Source organism: Eretmochelys imbricata, chromosome 2 (assembly GCF_965152235.1).
Source record: "Eretmochelys imbricata isolate rEreImb1 chromosome 2, rEreImb1.hap1, whole genome shotgun sequence".
Lineage (NCBI taxonomy): Eukaryota > Metazoa > Chordata > Testudines > Cheloniidae > Eretmochelys > Eretmochelys imbricata.
This window is the reverse complement of record NC_135573.1, coordinates 222950535-222962509: the sequence shown is the minus strand read 5'-3', so window position 1 is coordinate 222962509 and position 11975 is coordinate 222950535. Positions and strand designations below refer to the sequence as shown.

Below are 11975 nucleotides of genomic sequence, written 5' to 3'. Positions count from 1 at the left end.
CACCATCATTGTCATGGAGACTTCAGTGCTTTCTCTCAAGCACAGAGATGAAATTCACTGCACCTTTGTAATGCCTTAGTAATCAGACTGTATGCAGGTGCAGGAAAACGCCACCGAGGGGTTGAAATTCTCCCCCTCAAACCCCAACATAAACAACAGCCCCTTCAACACTGCTGCAATTATTCCAGCCTAGTGAGTCAATTATCAACTGCAGTTCCTCTGTACCATTTGTAGAATTGGAGAATCTATGTACATATGACTCTGGCTTGAACCCATTGCTGCTTTCTGTGCAGGCCTCGGTGATGCTGGCATGGTTATAATGTCTGTGGCATACATGGAGCATGAAGACACCTCTGGAAAGAATATGCATATGAAGTAGGCCGGGGTGGGAGAGTTGGATTTTCTATTTCAGGAGAAATTCCACTATTTTAATATTTTTTTTCCATTCCAAAATGGAACAAAAAACTAAACTTAAGTTTCCGACATAACAAAATTCTAATTTTTTTTTGTTTCAGGTCAATTGAAATACTTTTTTTGTGGCAAGAGCAAAATATTTGGTTCAAATTTTGACCTTTAAACTTTTAAATTTTTTTTATATAAAAAACCCCCGCAATTAATTTAGTATTGAAAAAACTCATTTGTAAATTAAAAAAATCAAAACCTTCCATTCTGAAAGTGTCAGAATGGGATGTTTCAACCTTATCAAAATGCCTCCTTTTGCCTTTGTTGTTTTGATGAAATTTCATCAAAATCATACATTTTTCAAAACATTTTAATTTTGATGAACATGGCTGTTCCCATTGTTTTGATGAAAACTTTCTGGACAGCTCTAACCTGCAGTCCCTATGTGAAGCTAATATTGAATTAAATAGATCTGTAGGCCAGATTCTCTGCTGATGAAAATTGTTGTAACTCCACTGACATCACTCAAGCTACTCTGGCCCACACCAGAATGTGAGATTTTCATCACATGAAGAGAAAACCAAGATCCTGAAGTTTGTTGCTCCAGCTGAGTTCATGAAGTAGAATGAATCAATGAATGAAGAAGCCAAAACATGATGTTCCCTTAAAAAAATATGTCACTAGTGTACTTTACGTGAATATAACAGACTCTGAAAAACAATTTGTACATATAAGTTACACAAGCATTTATCAGACCTTATGAATTATGTACATTTCTATTACGATAATCTATTTCCTGTAGTTAGAAATTAAGTACACCTGCTGGAGCCCTACTGGAAAGTACAATATGCATCAAAAATGTTCAGAAATATAAAATTCATAGTAAAGCTGCCTTGTTTTCTTTGATTATTAAATCCTCTATCGACCATGATAGCTCACTAGCAAAAGTAGAAATAGCAATACACAAAACACTCTTGTCCGAAAAAAATACCTTCCTTTGTACAGTCAGCAAAGCAGACACGTTCAGTGGTCTCCAACCTAGGTTTTTCACTGTGTGAATGGACAGGACTATATTTTCTCCCCAAATACAACACTGGATTAAATAAACTCTGAATTCCACTGTCAGTGAACTCATTCTTGAAAGGTCATTTTGTAGGAAGATGTGGTCCCAATATGTGTGTTGGAATGAAGAGGTTAGCACAGTTAGGTACAACCAGTAGTCCTCCATGTCAATTTTACAGGTGAACCGAAAAGTTTTGGGGCTCAATCCTGCTCAGAATGTTTAAAATCTCTCCCATATCAGCAAGCATGTGATTCATGTCTGTGAAGCGGGTCCACAGGGTCTGTGCACTATTTAAGTCCCATTCAAATACCTTAGGGCCTCATCCAAAGCCCATTTAAGTCAATCGGAATCTCTTCATTGACTTCAATGGCTGTGGATCAGATGCTCAGTGCTTGAGTGTTGCACAGGCCTTGTGTGAGCTTAACGAACTAATTTCACCCTAACAGAATGTGAACTTGATCCTGCAGTTCTTTCTCTTCACAATTCTTCCTGCAGGATTAGACCCTCTACTTGGAGAATTAAGAGCTACAAATGCATTGACATTGTAAAGCAAAGTGCTGGATTTGAAATATTTTCCCTCCTTTACTTACCTGGCAAGCTCTGAGGTTAGAACTCTCAGAACTAATTATAGTTTAGGCAATTGAAGCACTGCTAAGAGTAGAGCAAAATTACTTGTTTATGCCTCAACCAAGTCTATGATTCTTACAGGGGAAAAAAAAAGCTTGGATGGAATCTCAATAAATAAAGTAAATAAAGAAGAAAGGGAGTTTAAAATATATTTGTGACTAGCTGGTGCCTCTGCAGAAGTCACTGGTTAGTGGAATTGTGACATCAGAGATAGCATTTCCTCGTCCTCTTCTTCCTTCTCCTTTCCAGTCCCTACTTCCCTGGTTCTCCCTCCTTTCCCTATCCCTTCTCCTCCTTGAATCCCAGAGATGGGATTGTGACACAAGTGCTAAATCAACCTTCAAACAACTCATGGCTGAATGCTGATATTGAGATAGCTAAGTGAAGCAAGTGACACCAAAGACAGGAGTAGGTGGGTCTGTGGCATCAGAGGTATGTGACTGTCTCCCTTCTGTTTTCATTCCTTGGGCCTGAGGCTGGTAGAATTTTGCTGACAAATATACGTGTATCACACAATAGGTAGAAGTGGAGGCAAACAGAATGAATGGCCTCTTTCTGGCCTATCTTCAAAGGTGCCAAATAACTGGTTAACCTAATAAAAAAGTCAAGACCTCATTGTACAAATACTAGTTGTTGGCTTTAAATTACCCAACTACATGAAAACCAGAGGAGAAACAGTGATACATTTCACTGGACATCCTTTCAGATACTTGGGAACTTTATATACAAGTTAAATTCTATAGGCAAAAAGTCCTAGGACTTGCAAGCACCTAGAACTAGAACTGGGTGAACAATAGGTTTTTTGGTTCACTTGCAATTCTGGGGGAAAAAACAGATTTTTAAAATATTTTTCACTGAATCAAAAAATTAAAAAGATAAAAATATATGATTCAGGTCAAACAAAATATTTTGTTCAACCTGAAACATTTTATGGTTTTTATTTCAATTGAGCATTTAAAATTTTTTTAAAATAAAATTAAAAGGAAATTTCTACACAATCTTTTTGAATAAAATAATTTAAATATTTAATTTAGAAAATGTCAAAATGAAACATGATTTTTAAAATATTTTAGGGGTTTTGTTAACTGAAACAATTCAAAGAAACTGACATAAATTCATGGAATGTTTTGGTGTCACTGAATCTGCATATTTTGCAGAAAATAAAAGTTTGGCATAAGAGTTTTTGTCAAAAATGTTTGCCAAGCTCTACTCAGAGCTGCCCAGGCACTGGTCCTATCAATTTGCAAGGACTTTTACATTCACCTTTGGAAAGAAATTGTAGCTATTTTACTCAGCCCAATGGTGTGTAACAGTCATTTGACACTGGCAATAGAGGAGCCTTACAGCTATAAATAAGTTACTCCTTGGCTGTAAGACTCATTTAACAATCATAAAAAGACCTTTAGTGTTTAATAATTACATAAAATATTGACTTTCTAATTATGAATATTTCTTCGGCTGTGACACTGGTATAAACTAGTTCCTCATCTCTTCCACTGGCCTCCTTTACTGCCAGCACACAACTTCATTAGACAGACAAATGTTCACCAGCGGCAGGCTCAGTGTGTCAACAGCAATTAACAAAAATCTTAATTTCCAAATACATTTCACAGTTTATTCATAGTGCAAAATTTGTTCCTTACTTATCAGATTGCTGGGTGGAGTATTATGGCTACAGGTTTCCTATGAATGAATATTATCGAGCAACTAGCATAGCTTGAAAATAATTTTTTTTTGAGATTTTTCCAGGACTTTCATGAGGCTCCCAAAGACGTATTTTGTTTCTCTACTGATGCTTATGCCTACTAGTGTTGAATGTTTTTAATGCAATAAATAGTTTACCTTTGTTTCTGTTGTGCACCTGATGTCAGGAGGGTAATTCTGTATGAGATCCTTTTGAGCTAAGGATTTGAATACCTTGGAATGACGGGTTTCTCTTCTCCCCCACCCCCAAGTGCAAACATTTCCAGGAAAGCAGCAGAGCTGATTAAAATGAAAACAACAACAGATTCCAAGCCCGTTACACCTAATGAAAGATGATCGTTTAAAGTCTAGGGTGAAAGAAAGTTATTTAAAGCAACAAATGCTGAACAATTCCAATTGGTCGTTAGTTAGTCCAGTCTGGAAACTGAACGCTCCTTGCTAAGAACTAATCCGTTCTTCTATATCTGCTATGGGATACCTTGAATTGTTACGACCATTGAATCTGTGTGTCATATGGCAAGTAGCAGGAACTGTGGAAAATCCAAATGTTTCACTGAATAGTTCCGTTCTCAGCCCTGTTTCTAAAAGCAGCATGCTGTAGTAGTATCAAATACTATATCCACCTCTCTCAGGCAGACTCTCGCTGGGCCATCACTGGCCGAAGCTGATGCTTCTACAGTTTGCGTATGATGTGTTCTGTTTAGCACTCTCTCACAGTGGCACTCAAGTCTGAACTCCTCCCTTCGCCCCACCCTGCCATGAACAGAATGCAAAATGACCTGTTTGTCTCGTTTTCCTCTGAGCTAGGCAGACGTCTCTCCAGATTTTAATGCAACGAGTTCAGAGTCATCTATGTATCTTCCATTTAACTGTTCGTTGGTGGAATCGTGATGATACAGATAAACTGGGACCTCGGTGATAGATGTTGCTGTGTAGGAGGTAGATCGCGTAGAGCAGTGCTCGCGTCGTCTTTGCCCCCATTGGGTCTTATACTGCATCCATTGCCTTTTTAGAGCGCCCTGTACCTGCAAGGGGAAGCCAAGCAATAGTTTTATCGTTATTATTAGTCGATGGAGTTGGCTGGGATTTGAACTGGCATAACAAGGCGCAAACTGGCTCCCTTCCCTTTTTTTATTATGCTGGAAATTCTACTTTCCAATATCAACCCAGTGCCATGGCTTTTCACCGAATGTTTATTTTAATCTCCTTGTGTCCACCTTGCTTTGAGGTTAGAACTGGCTGAAAAATATTCAAGAATAGTTTTATTCGGGGTGAAATGTTCTCAGTGCAGAGAGCCAGCACACAGTGCTTAAGTAAAACTTCAGCAGTGAAGCTTAAGTGGTGTACACTCAGGACATTTTGCCCCAGCGAAACTAGTCATGAATAGTAAAACTGAAGCAATGCAGAGGCCTTGGTGCTGGCCTGCTGCCCGCCGGTGGTTTTCATCCTTCGTACATACACCATCACGGGGAGGAGGAGAACGCAATTCCCTCAGACAGCTGATTTCAGACTCAGCCTATATAACCATGCAGAGGAATACCAAACCTCCTTAACATCTTTACTGGCCATTCCCAGGCTTTGGGTCCAGGCACGAAGGAGTGAATGGGGTACTCGCCTGCTTGCTCCCTCCCCAAAGCAGGTGTGTGGAAAATAAGAGAGGAACAGACAAAGACAGAGTGTTGGGGTGGGTAATAATTTACTGCAACAATGTGATGTAAATAACTGCACTGGGAGCAAGCAGGTGAGGAACTGAGACATATGGATGTGTTCCGGTGTTACAGTGGTCCAGGGTGGTACAGATTACATACCACCCTTTCCTCAGGGCTGTGTCTAAACACACAGACTAGCCTTAAGATGGGCTGTACTTTTGACTTAGGTAGCAACATTTAAGTATCGTTGATATCCCTGGTAATGCCCTGAATTCTAATGCATTTTATTAGTTCATAGACAGTAAATGTCACCCACATACAAATAGCAGCAGCAGCAGCCTCTGTACCTCTCTGGTGGGCTGTCGTGTCATAGAAAGGTGAGGCTTCATTAGGCACCGCTAAAACTGTGAGATGCTTACAAAGCGTATAGTGGGTTACGTCACTATGCTAGGAAGGGATATGTCAGTGGCTTGCAACTTTGTATTTTTAAGCCAAGGGCCAAGCCGAGTGATCCTAAAAATCCTTCCTCATGCAAGTAGTTGGACTTCAACAGGACTACTTAACGCATAACAAGAACGACAGCCATATCATCTCTTTGCTGTAGTCCAGTTGAAGACAATGTGGTTAGAATTGTTTTCAGCTGGAGAAGTGTTGTTTTTATTTACTCTCCCATAACTCAAGAATGGCTGAATGTATTTTTGCTAGAGGCCAAGCACAGAGAAAGCCTAGGTTTATACTGGAAACCACAGTGCATCCTGACTTGTAAGGGGCATGACCAAAGTTTATTATGGTAATGCTAAGGGGAATGAGCTGCATTAATGAGATTTTCGTATCATGCCATTGCAGAAATTCGATTAGTGAAAAGGATCTCCAGTATGATCTAATGTGACAAGGCATTGCTAATACAGCAGCAAAGTTGTAGTACAGAACTGTAGGTAAGTCCTGTATCAATTTCAGTTACTTAATGAGCAGCTTTCCCCTTACAGTGGTTCATATCGCGTGTAAATGCAGTGTTTCACATCAGTGAAACCCACAGAAAGGGACCAAGGGAAGCAATCTTTGCAAGGATTCATTCAGAGAATTTCCCCACATCATTCTGTGGGGCAGGAGGAGATAGGGTTTCCCACCCACCCATGGGGAAAGGTCTAGAGGGCAGTCCTTGAAACCTGTTGGATCTGAGGGAGGCCAGGGCAAGCTGTGCAGAAACCTTGTTTCTCTACACTGGCTCTAGCCACCAGCAGCCCCTTTCCCCCCTTACTAGGGTGACCAGACAGCAAGTGTAAAAAATCAGGACAGGGGGTAATTGGCGCCTATATAAGACAAAGCCCCAAATATCTGGACTGTCCCTATAAAATTGGGACATCTGGTCACCCTACCCCTTACCTACCTTGGAACACAACTCCATTGGGGTTGCACTGTGAGCAGGGACCATCATTGCCCTGGAGGCTACTGGAGTGTGGTTGGTGCTCTGCAGAAAAGATGATTTGGAGTTTACCCTTTCTGAGTAAGCTCCAGGTGGCTGGAAGGAGGAGGAGGATGTGTCCCCTGGTCTTGCTCCTGGCCCTCCTATGTCTTTCCCCTCCACTCTCCAGGAGGATCCCAGGTCCAGTGAAAAGGCCCCTGTGGGTCCAGAGTGGGAGGGAATGCTGCCGCAGAGGGTGGGTGAGCCCCTCATGCACCCTCAAGCTGCTTCTACTCATGTTGTGGTCTGAGGTTGCACCAGGATAAATGCAGGCTGGGGACAAACATGGCTTAAAGAAGAGAGGCCTGATCATAGTATGAAGAGCTGCACAATCTACTGTGAGTAGCAGCTCATCTTGGTCTCAACAGGGGGTAATACTTTGGTTGTGGGGAGTTTGGAAGAGTGCAAGCATTTCTCTCCCGATTCAACCCAGGGTTAAAACTGCTATGAATTAAAATGAATAAACTCCATGTAGTACCGAGTGCATGAGGTTAAAGAATATATGTTTTTAATTCTTCACTGGCCTTTAGTTTATGAGATTTGTAGCTGCACTTACAAATTGAGTTCAACTGTATTTCTGTGCTAACGCCAAGGAATAGGGAACTGATTTCAAAGATCATATCCTCTGCTAATTAAAACTATCCATATGCAGATTTGAAATGTGTTAGCCACATGACTGTGCTTTTAAAAATCATGTGCGTGACATTAATATGTTAATAATCAAAGAGATTAATCAGCTGGGTGTTACACCACAATGGTGCGTGAAATAAACCAAAGTCTAAGTAAAGAGGAAGTTTGGGTTCACTTTATTCTTCAGCTCTCTGAAATGTTTTCTGTTCTCTGCCAGCCATTCACACCTCTTTGGCAAGAAAGATCTATGGCTATATTTTCAAACAGACTTTCCATTTTCTTGGCCAACCTTCCAGTCTAGAAGTAACCTCAGAACTGGAAGTATGGTCTACTGAGCAGGCTAACGCAGAAAGCTCATACCATCTGTATAGTGTTGTTGTTGTAGAGAGGTACTGCAGTGCTGCTGGACATTGTCCCATCACAAGAATAACGTTCTGCAGTCATGGGTGGGTCCAGCTCTCAGCTTCGGGAACTGAGAAAATCATCCCCATAATTTACACATTCACTTTCTTCTTTTCCAATTAGTTAAGACATCAGCAATATACAATGGCTTCTTATTCAGTGTCTTGGCGAACAGTGCTGTAGGCTGGGCTTGTACGGAATGGAGGAAAATAATTTGCAGTGAGGAAGTGAGTGTGTGGCTTGCTGCAAATACTGATGTGAAAGGCTAATAAGTCTTGGGAGGTTTTGGACAAACATCATCTGCTTCTGCCTTGAAGTGAACGACGCAGTAGTACAAAGTAAATCATTGACGAGCGGAACTTCTGTCACATTAATGCTAAGTCCCTACCTCTGTCATAGTATGTTTTTCCATGAAATATCACTCTGCGTTCTAGTCACTTGGCAGTATTTGGATACACAGATCTGGAAATGGTCTCTCACGAAGCCTGAGGACTGTGGCTTTAATCTATGCTGTGCATTCGATCCAAGCTGCAGCATGAGCTCCAAGAGGAATTCTAGTTGACTCAGCCAGAATTCTCCAGAAACCCAGGAGGGAACACATGCTGGAGTGGCAACATTGCCTACCTCTGGGAGAGGACAGCAGATGCTCCTTTCAATGCCAGGCCAACTCCAAGGACCAGTGTGGGGGGATCTCAGGCTGTCCCTTTCAAACCCCTTTTTTGGGGTGCCTAGTGCTGCCACTGATGCTAGCCAAGGGCAGTATCTCTGCTCTTTACCAAGATTATGGCCTTGAAACCCCGCTGTCTTCCCTTGTGCACCTGAAAGAATAACTGGAATTTGGAAGAAAGTGATTGAGGACAAAAAGGAGGCGAGATGTAGACACCACCTTTCCAGAAAGAGAAAATGTCTGAAGATTAATAAGGTCCCTAACTGAATCTCTATAGAACACTGTAGGCCCAGTGCTGCTGTCTGTTCTCAGGCAAAACTCTCATTGAAATCAGTAAGAGTTCTGGCAGAGGAAGGACTGCAGCACTGGCCTCTATGGAGACAGCTTCTCACTTCCAGGTGTTAGACCTGTCACCCTACCCACTGAGTTTGTCTTTTGTCTAGTTTGTAGAAAATCATCTTCATCCACTGCTGCTATAATAAGTTTACTTAGTGCTTCGACAGCTACAGACAGAGCTAATTAATCCTCAGAGTGAGGCAGGGAACTAATTGCTATTATCCCGATTTCACAGATGGAAAGTGAAGTAGAGAAATTAGGTGACTTGCCAAATGCTACACGGGGATTTCTTAGCAGAGCTGGGCTGGGCTGAGAACTCTGTAGTTCCTGGCTCCTAGCCTTGAGCTCAGTCTATTAGATCACTGAAGGCTGGTCCTAATGGTTGTGAAGTTAGACTGGATGAGTGTAAAATCGTCCCTTTCTTAAATTAGGTGCCCCACTCTGACATTCTTTTATGGGTTTTGTTTATATTTATAACTCAAAAATGACCAATTATGGGTGAAATCCACCTTGGGGAGAAAGGCACTCTATGGGGGCTACATTGTAGCCTTGACCCCTGGGGATGGATTGCACCTTTCCAACATCCTCTTTTCTGCCACACTTCACCCACATGTTAGCCCAGTTACATGGACTATACAATTGTGAGCACATTTTATGCTACTTGGATATCTACCAACAAAGTCCCGATTTACATGTACTAGCAGATAGTCTTGGGTCTATGTGCTATAAAATATGCCCATAATTATTTTCAAATTACTGATGACTTGATCTATAAATGGGTTCATGAATTTTACAACTGCTGCATGCACACATTGTGTGACATTGCTAAATATTAACCTGTAACTTTTTTAAAAAAGAAAAGGAGTACTTGTGGCACCTTAGAGACTAACAAATTTATTTGAGCATAAGCTTTCGTGAGCTACAGCTCACGTCATCGGATGCATTCCATGGAAAATACGATGAAGTGAGCTGTAGCTCACGAAAGCTTATGCTCAAATAAATTTGTTAGTCTCTAAGGTGCCACAAGTACTCCTTTTCTTTTTTCTAATACAGACTAACACGGCCGCTACTCTGAAACCTAACTTTTTAAAGTTTCACTGATTGGCTGTTTGCAGAGATAAGTGCAAATGAGAAGATTTCTAAGCACATCTCTCATTGTTGCTATATATGATCCATTTCACCACGGATTCATTAGACCATCATCATATCTACAGCTGCAATCATGTAGTTAGACACCCAAGTGATAGAATGCACATATAATTATTTAGGGGAGCAACACCGTAGATGCAAAATTGGGAGCCACTTTTCAATCTCCGGCCCTATTTCTTATCTACTTTTAGGCTTTATTTAGTCCAAACATGCCTCTGTGATGTCCAGGTTTGCTAGAGCCATGGAGCTGCCTCCTGTTTCATTCCAAGCTGGCAATTCAGAGGAGGATACTCAGTCACTAGGAGACAGTATGTGACTACTCCTCTGCTGACCACCATACACATCAATAAGAGTATGGGGACTAGGGATTCAGTGAGTGTATGTTCTGACTGTTCACTGTGTCCCGGATATCCTCACAGTGATTTGGATCTTCTGGCTGAGTGACAATCAGTCAGACAATGAAGATTCTTAGAGTGGCTGAACACTGAGGAAGCAACTCTCAACTAACCACAGTATTATGAAGCTGGTCCTGGAGATGTCAGGTGTGAAGTCATCAAAGAGGACAGAGATCTCCCTTCTTTGGGGAACTCACTAACAGCTATGGATGTCTCCTACTACCAGCAGTTTAGCTGGGTGCTGGAAGAATGCATGAAGCATCACTCTTCTCCAGTGATTGAAATCTGAACCCAGAGAGGGATCCGCATTTTACAATAGCCACTATCAAAACAGTGGGCTGAATGGGCCAACACAGAATGCCAGATCCAAACACCCACTGAACTTTGTGGTGTCCAGAATCTGGATCTGATGAAGATATTGGTACAGTAATTGACTTGCTTTAAATTAGCAACAGGGAAGCCAATGGGAAACTTTAACATTTCCAAAGAATGTAAATATTCTGGATGTTTGGCTTTTTTCAAGACACTTTATTTTAAATAATAGATCATTTTACTGGACCTGAATTGCAATGGAACTCTTGTAGAAGTCAATAGTGTCTACATTACTAACCACCTATTGCGAACACTAAATTATGAATGGGCAGGAGAAACTGAGTGACCTGAGTATTAAGAATTTTGAGTAGTGAAATGAATATGGTATAATTCCTTAATATGAATGTATTCATTCTGATTCCTAATTTTAGGTACATATTGTATGAAAATAAGAAAATTGTGATGTATAGTTCATACTTAGTAATGTTCCTGAAACTTGGCCTTTGATTTTCTGCTTAATACCACATTATGCGTAAATTAGTAAATCATATAATAATTCATACTCTATCAGCTAATGTCTTATCTAATTTACGAGTGACACTTTGCAATGTATTATCTATGACGACATTGTAATTTTTTACAAGGACACACAGGGCACAACTTCATTGTTATACTTGGAAACCAGGAATAAGCTGATTACCAGAGTTCCACTGCGTATAAATCATTAAATATGCATTGGCCCAGAGAGAGGATAGCCCACTGGTCAGGGCATTCACCTGGGAGGGAGCAGATGCAGATTACAGTCACCCTGCTCCAGTGACTAATTATTCATACAAAGTGGAACAGCTTCAACAGGAGAGACTGAGAGAACTCTGCTCCAGAGTACCCCCATGGTCCAGTGGGTAAGGGCATTTTCCCAGGGGGGCAGGTACCTACTTCAAATTCCTTCTCCATATTAGGCTGAGGGGGGAATTGAACTTAGGTCTCCCACATTCAGCCCAGCTCTAATCAGTGGGCTAAAAGGCAAGGGTGGGGTTGGGCACCACCACTTCTATTTGTTTAGGGGTATTCGGTGTGTACTGAGTACACCTATTGGATGGGACTAGCAAGCTATATAGGCAGGGGAACACCTACTTTGAGCATCCTGCTGCATCTTCGGTGTGAGATAGGCACCCCT

At 41.2% G+C, this 11975-nt stretch overlaps 1 protein-coding gene across 1 annotated transcript in view; it reads right to left on the bottom strand.

Annotated features, from left to right (window-relative positions):
* Positions 1 to 4599: 4599 nt before the first annotated feature.
* The window catches only part of CALCR (calcitonin receptor), a gene marked incomplete at its 5' end in the record, with an annotated part of 117388 nt that continues 110012 nt past the window's right edge, over positions 4600 to 11975 (bottom strand). The window contains one exon of the mRNA XM_077808749.1: positions 4600 to 4821. Within this exon, the coding sequence (XP_077664875.1) occupies positions 4600 to 4821 (222 nt within the window). The remainder of the gene's footprint in view (positions 4822 to 11975) is intronic.